The 19,781-nt window shown below is 48.3% G+C and overlaps 1 protein-coding gene across 1 annotated transcript; it reads left to right on the forward strand.

Annotated features, from left to right (window-relative positions):
- Positions 1-5,739: 5,739 nt before the first annotated feature.
- Positions 5,740-12,602, forward strand: HMX3 (H6 family homeobox 3). Its single transcript, XM_086920303.1, has 2 exons — positions 5,740-6,412; positions 10,630-12,602. Exons 1-2 carry the CDS (start codon positions 6,103-6,105, stop codon positions 11,244-11,246), a joined length of 927 nt encoding a protein of 308 aa, XP_086776429.1. The 5' UTR covers positions 5,740-6,102; the 3' UTR covers positions 11,247-12,602.
- Positions 12,603-19,781: the final 7,179 nt, after the last annotated feature.

Consider the following 19,781-nt stretch of genomic DNA (forward strand, 5'->3'; position numbering starts at 1 on the left):
GCCCTGTGGCAGTGTGAGAGGGTGGTATGCCAGTGGAACTGTTTCGAAGTGATTTTTAAGGGGAGCACTTAAGCACAGCTAAAACTGGTGGAGCAAAGTGCAAGTGTGTGTTTGTTAGATATATACAAGTTTGCTTAAGTGGTTGAACCTGCCCTATGTTTGCATGCATATATATATGTTTGTGTGTGAATGTGTGTCAATATTCATGTTATAAAATCAAAGGTTAAAGTGAAATTATAGTTGGTGTTTAAATAATGAAAAGAGTTAATGTTTAATAACCAAAATAAAACTGAAATCCAACAGTGATAGTTTACAGAGCTAATTATTACATGCACCCTGCCATGCACTGCTCATGACCTGTTAAATGACATCTCAAGTGACATCATTGATGACATCGATGTTTTTAAAAACTTTTTTAAGACATGGGGACCGACTCCCCATGTGCTGGCAATGGCGAATATTATATTTTTCTTTAAGTTGTGTTCAGTCAATCTGATCTTTTGGTCATGTAAGACCGGTACCAGTCCTGCGAGACTCAAACAGCCAATGGGAGAAAAAGTTATTTCAGCCAATCAGAAACACTTATTTTTTTAATTTGCGGTATGGCAGGGCTCCAACAGGACTCCGCAGAACCAACCGTCTAGATGTACCAATGACTTTTTAACCCTTTCAAGCCCATCTAATCGCCTCTTGAAATGCATTAAAAAGAGCTGAACATATTTACAGCAAATCATGAAAAGCATGCTTTCAGAGTAAAGTTCTAACTTTCTGCCAAATTTGGTATCATTCAATTCAGCCATGTTTTCCGTATCACTACCCAAACTTGGGGGAACACAGAGGACATATGAGACAGAGAGCAACAGAGAGTTGGAGCCTGTAAAGAATGGGGGAGGGGCTGGGGGGGAGTTACATATTATTAAATGAGATACCACATAACCCCCAGTTTTATTGTCTTTGTGTGGCCTCATAAAAGGGATTTGCATTTTGTTTGCTGTTCCACAAGAGCAGCTTTCTGTGTGTTTATGTCTGGTATCTAATCGTAATGTTTTTGCTGTCACAGAAGCATGTTCTGTATATTTGTTGCCACCAGTCAATGGAGAGCTATCTGTATTTTTTTTACTGCTACATTAGGAGCAGGTATCTATATTTTATTTAATTGTCTGTCCTCACAGTAGTAGGTATCTACATTTGTATTTTTTTGTCTGATGTTGCAAGAGTAGGCATCTAGACTTTTTTTTTCCTGCTGTCACAGAACAGATATCTACATGTTCATTTTGTGCTTGATATCACAGGAGAAGGTATCTATATATATATATATATTTATCTTTCTCCGCAGTCACAGGACCAAATACCTATATTTTTTAGGTTTTGCCTGCACTCACAGGAGCAGGTATCTGTATTTTTATTTTTTTGTGTGGGCGCACAGGAGCAGTTTATATTTGCATTATTTTGTCATCTGTCACAGTCGCAGGCACCCATATTTTTCTAGTGTCTTCTGCCCCTTAAGCAGGTATCTTTATTCCACCCACAGATGTACTAGTTTTCAACATTTCTTGCTGGTGTCACAGTAATTATGTGTGTCCTGTTTAATCTGATGTCACGGGGAGTGTCGTTTTCCCATGATGTTACAGGAGAAGGTATTGGTTTCTGTACATTGTTTGCTGTTATGGGTGCTGGTGTCTGTATGTGTACTTCATCATATAACTGTATTTCACACTCTGATATCACAGTGTCATTTTACATTCCATCTCTGCTGTGCGCTCGTTTTCTGTATTTCTGAACTTTCGTCGCAGTCGTTTTTTTGTATTTCACCTCCACTGGTACTCAAGTTATCTGTATTTCAGCCGGTAATGTCACTGTGTCTATATATATGTATTTCTTCCCCGGTGTCACAACAACTATCGATATTTCCCATTCAATGTCGTTGCATTAATCTGTGTTTGTTTCCAGAGAGCACTGCGGTCATTTGTTTTTCTTCCCTGATGCTAACGTCGTTTTCTGTACTTTATCTGCTGATGTCACTGTAGTTATCTACATTCATTGTCTTATAGGGGAGCGGTTGACTGTGTTTCTTCTTTCATGTCAGTGTATTTCACCTTCTGGTGTCTCTTTGCGGTCTCTGATGTCACAGTGAGAACCCTTAATCGCCATTTCCACTCTGATGTCACAGTGGGAACCCGTAATCGCCATTTCCACTCTGATGTCACAGTGGGACCCCGTAATCGCCATTTCCACTCTGATGTCACAGTGGGACCCGGTAATCGCCATTTCCACTCTGATGTCACAGTGCTACCCGGTAATAGCCATTTCCACTCTGATGTCACAGTAGGACCCGTAACCGCCATTTCCACTCTGATGTCACAGTAGGACCCGTAACCGCCATTTCCACTCTGATGTCACAGTAGGACCCGTAACCGGCATTTCCACTCTGATGTCACAGTGGGACCCGGTAATCGCCATTTCCACTCTGATGTCACAGTGGGACCCGGTAATCGCCATTTCCACTCTGATGTCACAGTGCTACCCGGTAATAGCCATTTCCACTCTGATGTCACAGTAGGACCCGTAACCGGCATTTCCACTCTGATGTCACAGTGGGACCCGGTAATCGCCATTTCCACTCTGATGTCACAGTGGGACCCGGTAACCGCCATTTCCACTCTGATGTCACAGTGGGACCCGGTAATCGCCATTTCCACTCTGATGTCACAGTGGTGTGCGCATTCCTAAATGAATGCCACTGCATTTATCGGTATTTCCCTTCTGATGTCATCATAGTACATGTCCTACGTCTTCCTAGATGTAATAGTATATCTCCTTGGCTTCGCATTACGTCCCCGTATTCCCATCTGACGTCATCGCGGCACGGCCACCATAGCTTATCTCACGGTGGCCCCTGTCACTAAGTCAACTGTCAAAGAGCTCCCTTTCACCGAGGCCCCTGCCGCCCATCATGGAGGCCCCTGTCACAAAGGCCCTTGTCAGTCACACACACAAACACATACATGCAAACATACAAACATATATGTGTGTGTGTGTGTGCGTGCGTGTGTGTGTTCCCCTGCCCGAACCCTCTTTGCTCTGTTTTTGGGGGATATCCCCCAAATCAACCTTTTTTTATATTTAAAAGAAATCCTCACTCTACCCGCCTCTGAATCCCAACAAACCCTTTATTCCTTTACCTCTAATCACCACTTGACCATACAATTACCCTTACCTCCGTTTACCTCTACCCACCCTTTAACTCTAAAATCACAATTCACCCCCTTTACCTCTATGCATTCCTTCACCCTAAATTCACCTGTACCTCCTTTTACTTCTGTCCATCCCTTGAGCGTAAAAACACCCTTGCCTCTACTCAGATATTTGCCCTTTGTACTTTCAAATAACATTAAAATAGTGTTCTTTTTTCAAAATAAAAAAATACTTACCCCCGGGAAGTACAAATCCATTAGCCTCACTTACCTGGATGGTAAAACTGGGGGGTAATGTTATGAGGGGCAAAAACCACGGTAGAAACGTTATCCCCCCCCCCCCCCCCCCCCCCTCTCCCCCAAGGGCGATCTAGTCCTGCGTGAAACTGTGTGCTGGCGGGAGTCTGTTTTACGCCTTCGGGACGGAAGTTTAAACCCCTAACATTTGCCCACAGTACAGCTAAAGCAATCGGAGCGGACAATATAGAATCAGATTCATGCAAGTAGATTCACACACCGAAACAAAAATATATATTTTACATGGCGTATTTCGCTACAGGTGTCTGTAATCACATGCGTTTGTGTATGCAGGAGACTAGTGCTACATTCACTTGCACACGCATTGATGCGTTTACGCTTGGTGTGTATTATTTACTACACCTGTCAACACGTAGCAGAGTTTATGAACGTTCTGTTTACACATGGTCACTCTAAAGTAGACATACGGACCCATTTGTGTGTGTGTGTGTGTATACATATATATAAATACATATATATATATATATATATATATATATATATATATATATATATATATATATATATATATATATATATATATATGTGTGTGTGTGTGTGTGTGTGTGTGTGTGTGTGTGTGTGTGTGTGTATTTGCATACACCAGCGATCCATAGAAGGCACACACACACGCAAGTATGTGTATATTTATGTATTCATGTCTGCTCTTCTATCCCTACAGCACATACGTGTGCGTTTTTGTGTGCATATGTAGGCTTATTTCGACACGTAAACATGCGTATTTCTGTTCAAACAAATATTTATGATTGTATCACTATCGTCGTGGTGCTCGCTCGCACATAGACACGAACACGCTCACATATGTATGTTTATGCGTGAGTCCGTCTGCTTCTCTGTGTGCCTGGGCACTTTATTTGTATGATCACTTTTGCACCTGTTCCTACATTCCTTAATGTAGCCACCCACATTCACGTTCTGTATACGTATTTTTATGCACGTGTTCATGTTTCGGAAAAGTGCACACGGACGTGCAAGCGTTTAAATGTGCATGTTTATATGTTTATTTATGCACGTGTCCGTGTATTCTCCATATGTAAACAAACAAGCATTTGAGTAAGTTTCCCGTGAAACGTTCTGTAAATCACATGGCTCGTGCCTCTGGGGCCGCCCACCTCAAGAACTTGGGAACGAATGCGCGCATCCATTACCTGGTACCCCTGAATACTCAAATCCTTAGGAGGGAGGGGGGGGTGTTACCCGTTGTGCCAATACGCACACCACACCAGCTGAACCAAGGCCTGTTTGGGACTATCTCGAGTCACATCCCTCGAGTGAAATGTGTGTGGGCTGCCTGCATGTGAGGAACCTACTGCCACGCGACACACACCACGTGCAATCAGTGCAACACGCACACAAGGCGCACACACGAAACCTGCACAGCATATAAGGCAAGTATTACTTGCACACCACATACTGCACGGCATAATTCACGCACAATACTCCCAAGAGCATAAGATAACACACACCATACCGGCACAAGTCACTCAGGTAATCACCCACTCACTATACCATACAAAACACCGCAAATACAACACAACTGCAGCACAACACGCGATATACACACTACCACTTAGAATACACAAATAGGGGGAGCAGTCGGCCCTGTGTGAGGGGAGCAGTCCGCCCTATGTGAGGGGAGCAGTCGGCCCTGTGTGAGGGGAGCAGGCGGCCATGTGTGAAGGAGTTAGCCGGCCCTCTGTGAGGGAAGCCGTCAGGCCTGTGTGAGGGGAGCAGTCAGACCCCTCTTTGTGAGGGGGTACAGGCGCAGGGCCAGCGTGAGTGGGTAAGGCATGGGCCCTACGTGAGGAGAGCAGCAGGCGGGGTAGGAGGCGGCAGATCACTGTGACCCACTCACAGGCGCGGGCCCTGTGTGAGGGGAGCGTGAGGCTGTACGAGGGGAGCAGTTTGTCCCGCACAGCTCGCCTCCGTCCTGTGTGCTCCCCGTCCCCTGCTGATGTAATGTGACTGTGCAGCAGTGAGGGCGGGGGCCGCTCCTGCTGGGACTCCAGGCGCAGCGCGCAGGGCGCACACAGGCTGGCTGCGCTCCTCCCGGCGCAGCTCTCCCCCTCCACCTGCCACTCTCTCCTCTTGCCCCCCTCCCCTCCGCCTCACTTCTCCCGTTGCCCTCCCCCTCTCTACCTTGCCTCCCTCCCCTCCCAGGCTCCCTCTCCTGCCTGCTCCCGGTTTTGGTGCCTGCCCAGTGTACAGGTGACGGCTCCGAGGCAGTGTGGCTGCTTCTCTGCTGCCTGCTCGTGAGACCCCTGCCTCCTCCGGGTGCATCCATTGCTCTCCCTCCGAGGGTCTCTTCTGTCCGCTCTGGGGTCTCCGGCCCGTACGGAAGTTTCCAGCGTCCTCGACCGGCTTCATTCGGTTCGGGGGCCTCGAGTCTGCTCGGGGGTCTCCAGCGGGTTCGACGGCATCCAGTTGGTTTTGGGGTCTCCTGCCTGCTCCGGGGTCTCCAGTGCTCGGAGTCTCGAGCGTGTCCTCTCTGGGTGTGACAGCAGCCCCGCCTTTCTCCAAGGAGTCTCCTTCTGGGGCCCCCTGCCCCGCGCCCCATCCGGCCAGCGGCCCCCCCCTGTCCCCTGGAGCCATGCCTGAGACGGGGGCTCCGGAGAGGAGCGGCAGCGCGGGCAGCAGCGCCCCCGCCAAGGAGTCCCCCTTCTCCATCCGGAGCCTGCTGACCTGCGAGCCCCCGCGGGCCCCCAAGAGCCTCTTCAGCCCCTTCAAAGGGGCCCTGGAGGGGGCCACCTTCGCCCTGTCCCCGCTGGCCGAGCTCTCCTTCCCGCGCCTGGACCTCCCGCCGCAGAGGTTCACCCTCCCCGCGCACTACCTGGACCGCTCCCCCGCCTGGTGGTACCCCTACACCCTGAGCCACGGAGGCCACGGGCTCCGCACGGAAGGTACTACTGGGGGCGAAGTGTGGGGGGAAGCATGGGGTGCGTATGAATGGTTCCGCCTGGAGGTACTCAGAGGTCATGGGGTCCGGACGGAAGGTGCCACCGGGCTGAGTGTGGGGTGGGTGCCCAGGAGGGGTGCCCCCTGGCGGTACCCTACACCCTGAGCCATGGAGGCCACGGGGTGCGGGTGGAGGGTACCACTAGCTCTGTGTGTTGAAGGTGGGGACATTACAGAACAGTGCAGAAAACTAAACAGCAAGGAGAAACTTGATAATAACGGGAAAAAGGGAAAAGTGAAGTGAGTGAGTTTCTGGTACACGGTTGGAAATAAGCAAGGGAAAGAACTTGACAAGAGTCCGACGACCAGAGAATTGAAAAAGAAATGGAGACAGGGACATTGGAGTCATGCGTTGGTACTGGCGGAAGAGGAAAAAGGTCAAAGGGCAGGGGCAGAGAACGAGACGGGACTGGACAGGGGACATGGGGCAAAGGAAACAGGACAAGGGGTAAAGGGCAGGAGGCCAGGCGGGAAAAAGAGGACGGGGTGCAGCCGACTAGGAGCAGATAAATGAGTACAGGAGCCAGGGATAGGAAAAGGAAAGAGAGTACAAGAGACTGGACAGAGAGGCCCGAAGACAGGAGTTAGGGCCCAGTGGGCAGGGGTAGAGAGCGGGATCATGGAAGTGACACGTGGGGGAGAAGCAGGTGTCCAGTGAGAAACACCTATAGATTGGGGCCGAGGATAGAGCAGACCCGAGCGGGGGCCCGCCTGGCGCTGAGAGGCAGAGAGTGTCGACACACAGAGCTGAGAGGAGGGCAGGGAGTGGCCACAGAGGGCTGGAAAAGCCCTGTCTACTTCAGGGCTGTAGACGAAATGTCTCTATGTTTAGGTTTGATTAATCAGTCACTCTCTCTTAACCAATGTTATCGGGTCGATGATGATTGACTCTATTAACTATTATTTATCGATATGTATATATATATATATATATATATATATATATATATATATATATATATATATATATATATATATATATATATATATATATATATATTTGTGTGTGTGTGTGTGTATATATATATTCTCTGGACACAGAAACAGCCCCTCCCTCCCCTATCTCTCAGTGGGACTGTAGTTAGGGTCGAGATTCTTAGAGCCTAGGTTAGGGTTCCCTTTTCAACCTGAAGATATCTAGCACATTTCCCCCAAAAATGTATTTGTACAACTCATGTTTTTTCTCATCAAGGAGGCACGAAATTCTACTGGCTTCTAAAAGTGTGCTTGCCTTTAATAGAAACTCCCGTAGTTAATGTGCGCGTACTCGCGTGCCATGTTTGGATGTGAGCCTATAAAAATGTATTTAGGGTGGGTAAAGTTGGCATAGGTCACTGACCGCAGCTACATCACTTCTTCAAAGCCCTAACCTTGTCAAAAATGGAGTTGCAGTTCAGCAGACAGGCCACAAGTAACTGATGTGGGCCAAATTAACAGCTCTCTCAGACAAATATATAGGAGCACAATCACGCAGCCATCTTTTACTTCTCAGCCTTTAGGCGAGAGTCGTCTCCTTTCACAGAGTGAGTGCACCTGTAACAGACACAACGCGGTATTCCAGCTCACCCCAAATATCTGTTTTCTAGTCACCGTTTTAAGTAAAAGTCTATGTAATTAAAATATATGTGTGTGTGTGTGTGTGTATATATATATATACACACACATAAATACACACACACACAATATAACAGACACACACGCACAATATCTAGGGCTCTGAGGATGACAGCTTAGATCTGCCACCAGAAAGCGGTTTTTGCGCAGAGAGGCTTCTGGACAGTGTGTATGAACTCATATTATTTACTCAAAACAACTCTGTCCGGATGACTCCAAAAGCTTTGGAAACAAGATTTAAAAAAAACGAAAAATAGTTCTAGCAGACGATTGTACAGATCGTAAATGTTGATTTTGTGTTTACTATAATTATAATTATATATATATATATATATATATATATATATATATATATATATATATATATATATATATATATATATATATATATATATATATTTTATTTTAAACCGCGGAGCAGTTCTGGAGGGACAGCTCCCCGCGGTGCAATTATTCCGGTTTTCGGCGGGAGATCGCACGGCCGAGGACAGGCATCCGTCGGTCCCGCTCGCCGACAGACTATGCTTCACACAGGTTCATCGTAAATGCTTTAGTGTGACTAGAATGCGGTCCGCACGGGGCCGTGACATCTCCCGCCGCCCCTGCCCCGGGCTCTCGGTGTGGGCTGGTTGCACGGGCCTCTCTGCGCTTCGGTTCACGGCGCATCGGGCGCAGACAGGGCAGTATCCCTTCGCCCCTCGGACGCTGCCTCTGGCTTTCCAGAGGTCTCTGGCTTTCCAGAAGCCGGGCGTGGCCTGCCCTGGTCGCCAGCTGTAGTGCACCTGAAGTTCTTTGTGGCAGGCCTTTAGTGTATTTTCATTCCTCCCTGGCCTGTCTGTCTGTCCCGATATTTCCCATGGCCCTGCTGCTCCTCCTCAGGCCTGTCCGCATATAGCCGGCTTCTTTCGCAAATAGATGTAGATCCCGCTCGCAGTATGTTTTTATTTATACGTCTCCTTTATCTTAAGCGACTTCTTTGCCGATATAAATAGACAGTGCCGTAGCACATATTTTCTTGCCGTCGGTGTATTTAGTTATTTGGTTAGAAACGTGTCAGGCTGGACCCTCACGTATTTTGTAACGTTTCCTTGGGTGTCTTGTCTTGCCTCCTGGTACATGTTATGCTCTCCTCTAGATTTTTTTCATCAATTGTTTTATCAATATTGACAACATGTATCATTGTTTGTCAATATTAAGCCTTTTTTGGTGAATTTTCATATGCCACGACCTTGGTATATTTTTAGGAAGTACTTGTTATTTTTGTTCTCTCTTTTTTTGAGGGAAAACTTTAGTTCACCTAGTAATGTATTTTAGATATTTCTTGTTTCTCATTTTAGCATAACCGTGCTTGTACCCTTGAATATATTTGGTTATGCTTGCTCGGCACGTATGTAGTTCTTCCCTGCCACACACACAGGATCTCTTTAATACAGCTTTTGGTACCACCGGGACCGGTATATGTTTACTTTTCTCGCATTATCATTTCCCTTGCCTTTAATAAACATTTGATCGTATCTGGAGTAGCATCACTTGAGTTGTCTTCGGGAATGCGTGCAGCACTGGACGGGTGGATCTCTCTTGGTATATGTAGGATTCTGCACTCCCCACTAGTATTTGCTGCACTCTCTCGGTTATGGCCTTCATTTACCCTTGGACTACTTTTAGTTCTGAAGTATATTTACTTTCTCTGGCCTATCTTTACTGTTGAATTAATTTGGGTTTGGTTCCCTTGGCCGTCCCTTGTGACTTTGTCCTGTCTGCTGGTGTCATGTTGACTGTCACACAAAGGCCTACTTAAATTAGAAGCAAATGAATAACAATTGGAGATTTTTTAGTGTGTCTCATTAATGGTGTCTGGCAGGGATGATGGCTGGTGATTTTTTGTTGAGGGTGATGGTCCATGGTGATTGTTTCAGGATAATGCCTAATGTTGTGTATTTGTGGTGTGTGGCCCTGGGTGGTGGCTGATGGAGTTTGGTGATATTTTGTCCAAGGACTACTGTTTGTGCAGCTTGGTGCAATATATCGTCTGGTTTGTAGAGGGCTGATAATACTGGGCACAGAGTGAAGGTGGTTGTTCATTCATGATCTGTGTCCATCAAGATGGCTGATGAGGTTTGGTCAGGTTGATGGTCATTGATTTCGCCTGGGTGTAAGTTGATTCTGGCTGCTCAGATTTGGTGTTTGTTGAAGCACTTCGAGTCAGAGTGGCATTCAAGAAGGTTGCCTCAAGGTATGCTTGATGTTCATTGGTGGTGTCTGATGGAGATGATGGCTGGTACCATGCAGTGGATGTTGGCTGGTCTTGATGGATGCTGTTTGGTGTGGATGATGGTAGATGTAACTTCACATTGGATCATGGCTGGCGTTTGTGGATTATCTTTGACTGAAGGTGTGGGTTGGTGTCCACTGATAAATATTTGGCCAGGAAGGGATGGCCATCTGTGGCCCAGGAGGGGGTGCAGTGGGGTTGGACGCGTTTTGATGCTTTTTGGTGGTATTTATGTCAGTTTGGTGGCTGATGGTGTATCTTTTCTTCTTCCCTCAGCTCCAGAAAAGACCCTCCTGCGCCCTTCCTCTCCAGCCTCAGGGACTGACAGGGACTCTCCAGAACCCCTACAGAGCCTGAAGCCCGACCTGGACCCCAAGGAGCGGGACCCCAAGAGCCCCGAGGAGATCATCCTGGAAGAGAGCGACTCCGAGGAGGGTCGCAAGGAGGAGGGAGGGGACGAGTGGAAGCAGCGGGAGGAGGGCCCGGACAAGAAGCCCTGCCGGAAGAAGAAGACCAGGACCGTCTTCTCCCGCAGCCAGGTCTTCCAGCTGGAGTCCACCTTCGACATGAAGCGCTACCTGAGCAGCTCGGAGCGGGCCGGGCTGGCCGCCTCCCTGCACCTCACAGAGACCCAGGTCAAGATCTGGTTCCAGAACCGCAGGAACAAGTGGAAGCGGCAGCTGGCGGCCGAGCTGGAGGCGGCCAACCTGAGCCACGCGGCGGCCCAGCGCATCGTGCGCGTGCCCATCCTGTACCACGAGAGCGCGCCCGGCTCCGAGGGGGGCTCCTCGGCGCCCACTGTGCCCGTCAGCCAGCCCCTGCTCACCTTCCCGCACCCCGTCTACTACTCCCACCCCGTGGTGACCTCGGTGCCCCTGCTGAGGCCGGTCTGAGGCAGCGGGGACCCCTGCACCCCAGAGCACCGGGCCTGCCCGAGGACGGACAGTCACTGCGCCTCAGAGGAGCGGGCCTGCCCGAGGATAGACACACGGACTGCGCCTCTGAGGGGCAGGTCTACCTGAAGGACGGACACACTGACCACGCCTGCGGGAGCAGGCCTAACCGTAGATGGCTCACTGGGCCTGTGAGGAGCGGGGCCTACCCGCAGAGGGACATGCTCACTGCGCCTGTGAGGGGCAGGCCTTCCCGAGGACTGGCACACGGACGCACCGCAGGTTCGTTCCTCCGAGGCCTACCTGAGGATGGACGCGCTCAGCGCCCCCCACATGCCGGGCATGCCTGGTATGGACACAATGAACCCCTAAGAAGCAGGCCTACTGGAGGGCGGGCACACCCACGCACCTTCGAGGGGTGAAGCTGGACAGAGGTTTCACACAAACGATGCCCTTGTGAGTCTGGGCACAATCAATGCGGCCATGAAGGCCACGCATACCTGCACCCTTGAGGCCTCAGGCCGGCCGGGCTCAGGTGCCCGGCCTGAATCCTGGCGCACTTACAGCCTCTCTACTAAACAGGCCAGTGTGAGGACCCCCTCAAAAGAAGCGTAGGCCAGACCATGGAGCCCACCCAAAAACCCGGATGGCTCAGGGTAGCCTGAGGGGGCACTCAGTGGAGTCAGGCCAGACTGAGGCTGTGCGCGAGAAGGGGAGGGTCTCTTCAGACTCTTGCAGTGCAGCACCCCTGAAGAAGATTGGGGGATCCGAGGACTGATAACACCTCAAGGGTGGGCAGAGGATGGACCCTGGCTCCCCGACGGAAAGTGCAATTGTGAATATCAGTCTTTTTTAAGTGTGAACACACACACCTGTGCACTTCAGGAGAGCGAAGTTGTGGGCGAGAGCGCAGAATGCTCCCAGTCGACCATTCTCCTGGAAAGGACGATAAATGAACAGCACATGCTCCAGACTTTGCTTACAATTTTTTATTATGACTGGACACACTCCACAACTCCCAGGTCCCCGTTCGCTATATTTGCCAAAATGATGAAAGGGAGAGTAGGCATTTCTGTCACTTTACTTTATTCCCAAGCATTATTTCCGTGTTTCTCTTTCTAGGGGGTTGAATGCCCGAACTCGGTCACTTCGGACAACAGGGATCCCGTTTTGACACATTCGCCGAATTATCCGTGGGTTTTTGTGGGCCAGAGAGTCGATGAAAAAACCTTCGTTGTACAGAGCTTTCCAATCATTTATTTATTGATATTTCTTTCGTTTCGAATGTGTCTGTGATTTTTTTGTTTTGTGACTTTTTAAATATTTGAATATAAAAAACTGTAATTTTTCTAAAAACTTGGGTTTTCTCTATTTCTTCATTGGCTGGTGTATTGTTTGGGGCGTTTTTTGGGACTGGTGATTGGTTTCTATCCACAGAACGGGCGGTATGGGGGCGCATAGTGGGGCACAGAAAATGAAAAGCAGGAGAGGGGGGAGACGAGGAGAGAGTGTAAAGGAGTAGGGTCTCGAGGACGGATGTGAGCGTGAGGGTGAGAAGTAGGGAGGCGAGGTAGAAGATGGGGCCGGCGAACAAAAAGCAGAAGAGGGTGGGTGACATGGGAGAGGAAAGGGTGATTGGGGATTAGAAAGGGGAAGGAGAGGAGAGTACATGCAAGAAGAGGGAGAAGGTAGAGGGGATAAGAGAAGAGAGGGCCGAGGAGACAAATGAGGGGTGAGGAAAGTATCTGAAGGGGATGTGAACGAAGAAGAGGGGCTGGAGGACGGAAAACTGAGGTAAGGAAAGAAGGAGAGAGGGTGAGAAGGGAAAGTGGGGATAGAAGTAGAGGGAAGAGTGAAAAGAGAGAAGAGGAAAAAGAAAAGGATTGGAGGAGCGGGACAGGGGGAGGACACGCAAGAAAGTACTGCACAGAAAGAAGTGAGCGGTAAAGTACCAAACGTTAAACATGCTGGTAGCTGAAGGGTGCTCGAAATGAGGGACGGAGAGCGGAAGGAGGGAGAGAAAACAAAGGACGGAAGTAGGAAGGGGCTCATGTGCCTGGAAAGGAGAAGGGAGCGAGGAAAGAAAGAAGGACGGGTCCGAGAACGAGGACGGACAGAAGGTAATTACAGGAGAGAAGAATGTAAGCGAAGGGTGGTAAATGCAGGCATGAATGGCGAGAGAAACCAAGTGAACGAAGCAAAACACGATAGTAAACGTGCAGGTCCCTGCCACCTCCAAGGCCCCAGAGGTGCCCCGCCTGGGGGGCACACCCAGTCCTTGCCTAGGGCTCTCTCTACGGGGCTCCACACCCCCCGCTGCACTGGGAGGTTCGGTCTGGGGGAGGGCGGAGTCACACTGGTTCCTGCAAAAGTGCACCGACTTCCTGCTTCGGGGCTCGAGCTCTCAAGTCCCACCGTGTGCCCCCAACAGTTTTTACCCACCTCGACGGTTTGTCATCAAGATGTTTAAAAGTGAACGGTCCACTCTTCAGGATAATTTATCGAGCTGAAAGTATGAGGGCCGTGGAAGATTCAAAGGCAGGCGCGCGCTCCGTGAAGCTATCACCTGCCTGATAGGAGCTCCCACCCAGATGCCCGACGAGGATACAGAAGGGAAGAAACAATTCATGGAAGCGAAGAACTGGATGCAGGAAAGGAAGAAGCAGAGCGGGAGGTAGCCGGGGAAGTAAGGCTGGGAGCAAGCAAGTGAGGGAGTTCGGGTGGATGGGAGGTGAGGGGAGGTGAGGGGAGGACGGAAGAAAGAAAAAGAAACGAGGGATCTGAGGGAATAAAGTTTGGAATAGAAAGGAAGGCAAGAAAGGGGACGGAAGGCGGGAGGAATGGGAACGAATTAAACGGAGAAGAAATTAACGCTATAAACAGGGAGGGAAAGAATGAGTAGAGGAAGAGGAAGGAAGATAGGAAACACGAACACCAAGGCAGGAAGGAAGGGCAAGTTAAAAAACAAAAAAATGGTCAGGAAAGTGGGATAAGAAGGAAGTAAGAAAGAAAGTAGTAAAGAAAGAATGTGAGAATACATATAAGAAAGGGTAAAGAAGGAAGACATTAATCAAAGAAAGAAGAAAAGTGGGACCACAGGACCTAGAGAGAAAAGAAAGGAAGGGGAGAAAGAAATAAAGATAGAGGACAGAAAGAAGGAAGGAGGAAAGCCAATGGGAATAAACAAGGGAGGAAGACAGTGATACACGAAAAGTAAGAAGAAAGGCAGAAAAAGAATGAAAGTAAGAAAGAAAGGCTGCAGAACACAAGGGAGAAAAGAGGAAGAAATTGTGATGGGAAAAAAGGAAGAAAATACAAGAATAAAGGAAGGCAGGACTGAGAAAGTGGCGAGTAGAGTGGTTAGCTGACAAAAGAGAAAAATAACTAAAAAATAGATACAAATCAACAAGCGAACCCAATACACAGAAAAGGTTAAAATAAAAAGAGAATACAAAAGGGAGAGGAAGAAGATGAAGATACACTCGTAGATTCAAGGAAAGGGAGAATGAGTGAAAGAAAAGAAAATTAAAAAAAGGAAAGAGAAAGAGGGAAGGAAGAGTAAAAATAAAAACACAAAGTCATCGAAAGAGGTTATGTGATGCGAGAAGAAAGAGAGAGTGGAAAAAAGCAGACAGAAGGAAGAGGAGGAAAAAGACCAGGTAAAGAATCAAGGAGATTGAGCTGAGGGAAAAAAGAGAAAACAAATGTAATATTTATAGAAAAAGTAACTTAAAAAGTGAAGGTAAGCAAATGAAAGAATCAAAGAAATAGAAAAGAAAGTAACCGAGTATTTACAAAAGACTAAGGAAAAAACGAATATGAAGAAATAGGATGGAAAAAGAACCTGAAGATTTAGAAACGATAGAAAGGAGAAGAACATTGGAAGAGAAAAAAACTAAAGCACGTAAATAAGAGTTATGAAATGGCTAGAAAAGAAAAAGCAAATCCGAAACAATCAAAAAGATAGAATGGGGCACAGAAAAAATAATTAAAGAACGAAAGGCAAGAAAGAACACAAAGGGAGTTTGTTAAGGAAAAGGATAAGAGAAATGTGAAAAACAATGAATGAAGCAATGAGTTGAAGGAAATATAAGAAATGATAGAACGAAACACACTTGATTCAAAAGACGAATTAAAGAAAAATAGTACGTAAGGAAAAATCTAAATAAAAAAAATAAAAGTGAGAAGGCTTAACATAAAAGTAAACACATTTTAGTTAGAATTTAAATTAATCACGAATCTGTCCCTGTAAATAGTTGAGGAGGTTTTTATTTTACTGTCTGTTCCTTCTCATCCAGTTATAGGAGTAAAAACACTTCTGGGTTCCCAAAATAAAAACGGAAATGGAAATGGAAAAAAAGATAGTGTTAGAAATGGGATTTCTGGCTGGCTAGGGCATGCACCTAAGCCAGGCAGAAACCACCACTCTAGTCAGGGCAAGGGAGTTACACACAGAAGATAACCCCTTCTCACCCCCTTGGTAGCTTGGCACAAACACTCAGGCGTATCCCATAGGCAATGTGTAAAGCGTTTGCACAACACACACACCCAGCAGCAACACACTAGGTACACCACAAAAGAAACTCCACACAAGGTTATACAAAAATAGCCTTTGTATTATCTATCAAAAACATCAGAGCATATTCACATATATACACCGTGCCACCTGGCACTAGGTATTTCTTTACAGGGGATTATATATATAACAGGGCCAAACAGGCCACTGTCATAACCATTAGAACACATCATTAGTGGAAATCACAACCAGTAACTACTGGTAATATTGCAGGTAGCATAAACACATTATGCATCACATCTTAGGCATACATCCTAAATTATCAGTGCACCACAGTACACTCCTGTGGTGCACACATCACCTTAGGGCCTTACGCCCCACCAGAACACAAGGTGACCTCCAGGCCAACTGGCCTTCCTCATGGGCCCGTCTTGGGCTGTCCCAAAATGCCCTCTGTTTAAAAGTCAGGGCACTCTGAGCACATGCATGGCTTCGTCTGAGCCACCAGGCTACCGATGCAGCAGGGTACGGACCCCAATAGGCCAGAACCAAAAATGAGGGCAAGGGTGCAACTCACCCATGTCTCTCAGTGATACAAAAAGGCTGCCGCCACGTTGCAGCTGCCTGAAATATGGCGGTGCAGCTGTACAAATCGCAACAGCCACCTACAGTGTGCCTTGTGAACCCCCCTCATAGGTACTCCTCTTTGTAGGCACAACAAGCGGGCACCAACAGTGTGCCCCCCAGCCCCACTCACCGGGGCTTTTGGTGTGCAATTGGCACAAGCATGCACCAACAGGGTGCCTTGTGAACCCTACTCACCGGGGCACCCCCTTGAAGTAAAATCGGCACCCACAGGCTCCCATTGTGTTCCTCTCCAAGCCTCACTCAGCAGGGCTTCTCTTTGGGGACTCCAACAGGAAGCCTGCGAGGCTCCGCCTCCTCCTTTGAAACACAGAGGTCGTCCAGACCGGTGCAAAGTCTCTGCCGACCCCGTCTCCGTCATTGCACAACACGCGGGGCTCTCACCGGCACACAGGAACCCCACCCTCCTCCAGACATGAGCTTGCCTGACTTTCGGCGGCCTCGTCTGCGATTGACTTCTCCTCTGGGTCAGCCTCGCCCCTGGTCAGGCAACAAGCACCTGACTTCCGGTTTTGCATTGAGGTCGGAACCCCCGTCTCGGCTCAAAAGTCAGTTTGTGGAGTGCCCATCACATGTTGCAGGTGCGTGGTCACTGCACCTTCCCCTGGCACAAACAATGTGGGGTAGGCTCCCGCTGATGGCGCCTCAGCTGGGGAGCCCGCACCTCGGGCTCCAGGGCTAGGTCTGGCCCTGAACCCTGCATCTTCTCAATGAGGGGGGCCAGTAACACGCTCTACCCGCCAAGACCAGAAAAGCAGGGGAAATGAGCAGCGCTCCCCCTGTCTCTCATCTGCAGACACCATTACGCAACATTTATTACCACTATTCCAAATATACCAAACTTGACCACTCTACTCCTCTCAGGTCAGGAATTACCACTGAAGCACATATCCAGCCAAAGTCAGAGCCCCAAGGAACAGAGACTAACCAAAAGCGACTCAGCTGTTCCTACAAGAGAAACGAGAGGAAAGGTGCGGTCACAAGGGGGTAGGGGTAGTGCTCAGTGGAGGGCTACCCTGGGTATCCAATTTGTTGGATTTAATGGCCTCACACACCCTTGCGAGTGTCATGCTTCATCATAGGCCTTTAATCCTCGTTGGGCAGGCGGTGCAATGCCCAACGGGCTCACCTCAAAGAGGGGCTCTTTAGCGGAGATCTTTTTCCAACTGCCTATGGGTGAAGTGAGAGTGAGGGGCCAGCTGAACCGGAGATCAATTTATTCTGGTGGTCCCTTGCCACAAGTAAAAACAGTGGATAGCCTGTGATCGCAGGAAATTAGGATTCCACGTCACGATCCAGGACTACATTACATATCGTGAGGTCAACATGTTTCTCGCCTTTGCACACTGGCTGCGATTCTTCAGGACCTAATTAATTACATCTATCTCTAAAAAACATGACCTAATAAAGTGTCAGTTGGTATTAGCAGTTGTACTACCTGTGTGGGACAGCTCTTGCCTAGAGGAGACAAAATAAATCATTACCATAGTTCAGTGACAACAATTGCCCCTTGTGACCGTGAACACGCTGTGTTTTTGTGGATATAGTGACATACAAGCGTTGACATACTAGTGGTGGCTTGTGACCAGTATGTGTTGACTTATATTACAATTCCACACAACACAGCATCCAAAGATTAAAAACAAAACTTTAAAAACAGCAGCAGTTTCTTCAGAGTCTCTGATCCACAACCTGTGGCAAGGGTAACATGTTACTCACCTAATGGTCAAGGTGTATAGGTGTCAACAGTACCCGGTAGGTTTGACATCGAGGGGGGTACCAAAAGGGGTTTAAGGCTAAGGAGGCCCTGAACCCTGCATCTTCTCAACGAGGGGGGCCAGTAACACGCTCTACCCGCCAAGACCAGAAAAGCAGGGGAAATGAGCAGCGCTCCCCCTGTCTCTCATCTGCAGACACCATTACGCAACATTTATTACCACTATTCCAAATATACCAAACTTGACCACTCTACTCCTCTCAGGTCAGGAATTACCACTGAAGCACATATCAGGGAATCCCCAATTTCTTTCCTGTGAGAGGGCAGCCTCACAGTAGTGAGAAACCAAATATACCAAACTTGACCACTCTACTCCTCTCGGGTCAGGAATTACCACTGAAGCATATATCAAGGAATCCCCAATTTCTTTCCTATGAGAGGGCAGCCTCACAGTAGCGAGAAACCAAAATTGTGGATAGGCACTACCAGGACATGCCACACAGTTGAGGCACATGTCCTACCTTCTACCTACAATGAACCCTGCCCATTGGGCTAGCTAGGGCATCCCTTAGGGGTGACTGACATGTAGTAAAAGGGAGTCACAGACGTGGCACCCACTTTATGGGCCACGTCACAGCGGCAGTAAACTGCGCGCGCAGTCCCTGCAATGGCAGAGGCCTGAGACAGGTTTGAAAGGCTTTTTTGGTGGGACTGATATGTAAATTAAAGACGCCAAACATGGGTAAACCAATTTTCCCACGTTTACCATAAAGAGCACATGCACTTTACACTGGACAGCAGTGATAAAGTGCCTAGAGTCCTGAAACAACCAACGCCAGGCCAGAAAAAAGAGCAGGAGGAAGGCAAAAAGTTCAGAGATGACCCTGCAAAAGGGCCAAGTCCAACACAACCCCCTTCCAGCCTAAAGCCAGAGTAGACCAATTAATACCTCAATGGGCTTCCCTGCTCGGGGTGATAGAACACGGATGCAGGCCCGCAACTTCAGGTGCACACTCCAGTTCTACACCAATCTCAACCCATGTGATTCCCTCTGTCTAAGCTCCCAGGACCAACTAAGCTACCCCACTGGGATTCCCTAGTTGTCCGCGGCCAGGACCAGGCCCTAGGCCATCCAGATGTCTCTGCTCCTTGCCATTTCACAGAGTGGGGGGCAGTAGCCCTGAAGGAAGTGACCCAATTAGGGTCACCTGGGTCACACGTGACCACCTCTCAGCCTTTCAAACTAATGAAGAGTCGGTCAGACAGTAGAGAATACAAACCAAATAATGTATTAGTCATGCACTCGAGGGACTGACTTTAGGAAACATAGTAAGGCATGAAGTACATTTCCAATACCCCTAAAGACACACCCAGACAGGAATTTTCCAGTATGGTATCTGGTGAACAAAGGAGACACAGAAGGATAAGCTACAATCCTGGGACCAGGTACACATTATCTTGCATTCAAGGTCACTCTGCCTGCCTACACTGCCCTAAGCTGTAGGAGCAAGCCTATCTAGACAAAACGGTTTGCAATAATATTAACAGTCTATTCATTAGCACAGAAAACTCAACCTTGAAGAGATACACATATAGAGAGCAAAAAAACAGCTGCTTTTTGATGAGGCAGACACGAGGTGAGACAGAAGTTAGTTTC

This window comes from Lissotriton vulgaris, chromosome 5, assembly GCF_964263255.1.
Source record: "Lissotriton vulgaris chromosome 5, aLisVul1.2, whole genome shotgun sequence".
NCBI lineage: Eukaryota > Metazoa > Chordata > Amphibia > Caudata > Salamandridae > Lissotriton > Lissotriton vulgaris.

Bases quoted from the DNA above. Each gene is read 5' to 3' on its own strand.
- HMX3 (XM_086920303.1), top strand. From the start codon at position 6,103: ATGCCTGAGACGGGGGCTCCGGAGAGGAGCGGCAGCGCGGGCAGCAGC. The intron at 6,413-10,629 runs GTACTACTGGGG...TTCTTCCCTCAG, and splicing joins CCACGGGCTCCGCACGGAAG to CTCCAGAAAAGACCCTCCTG.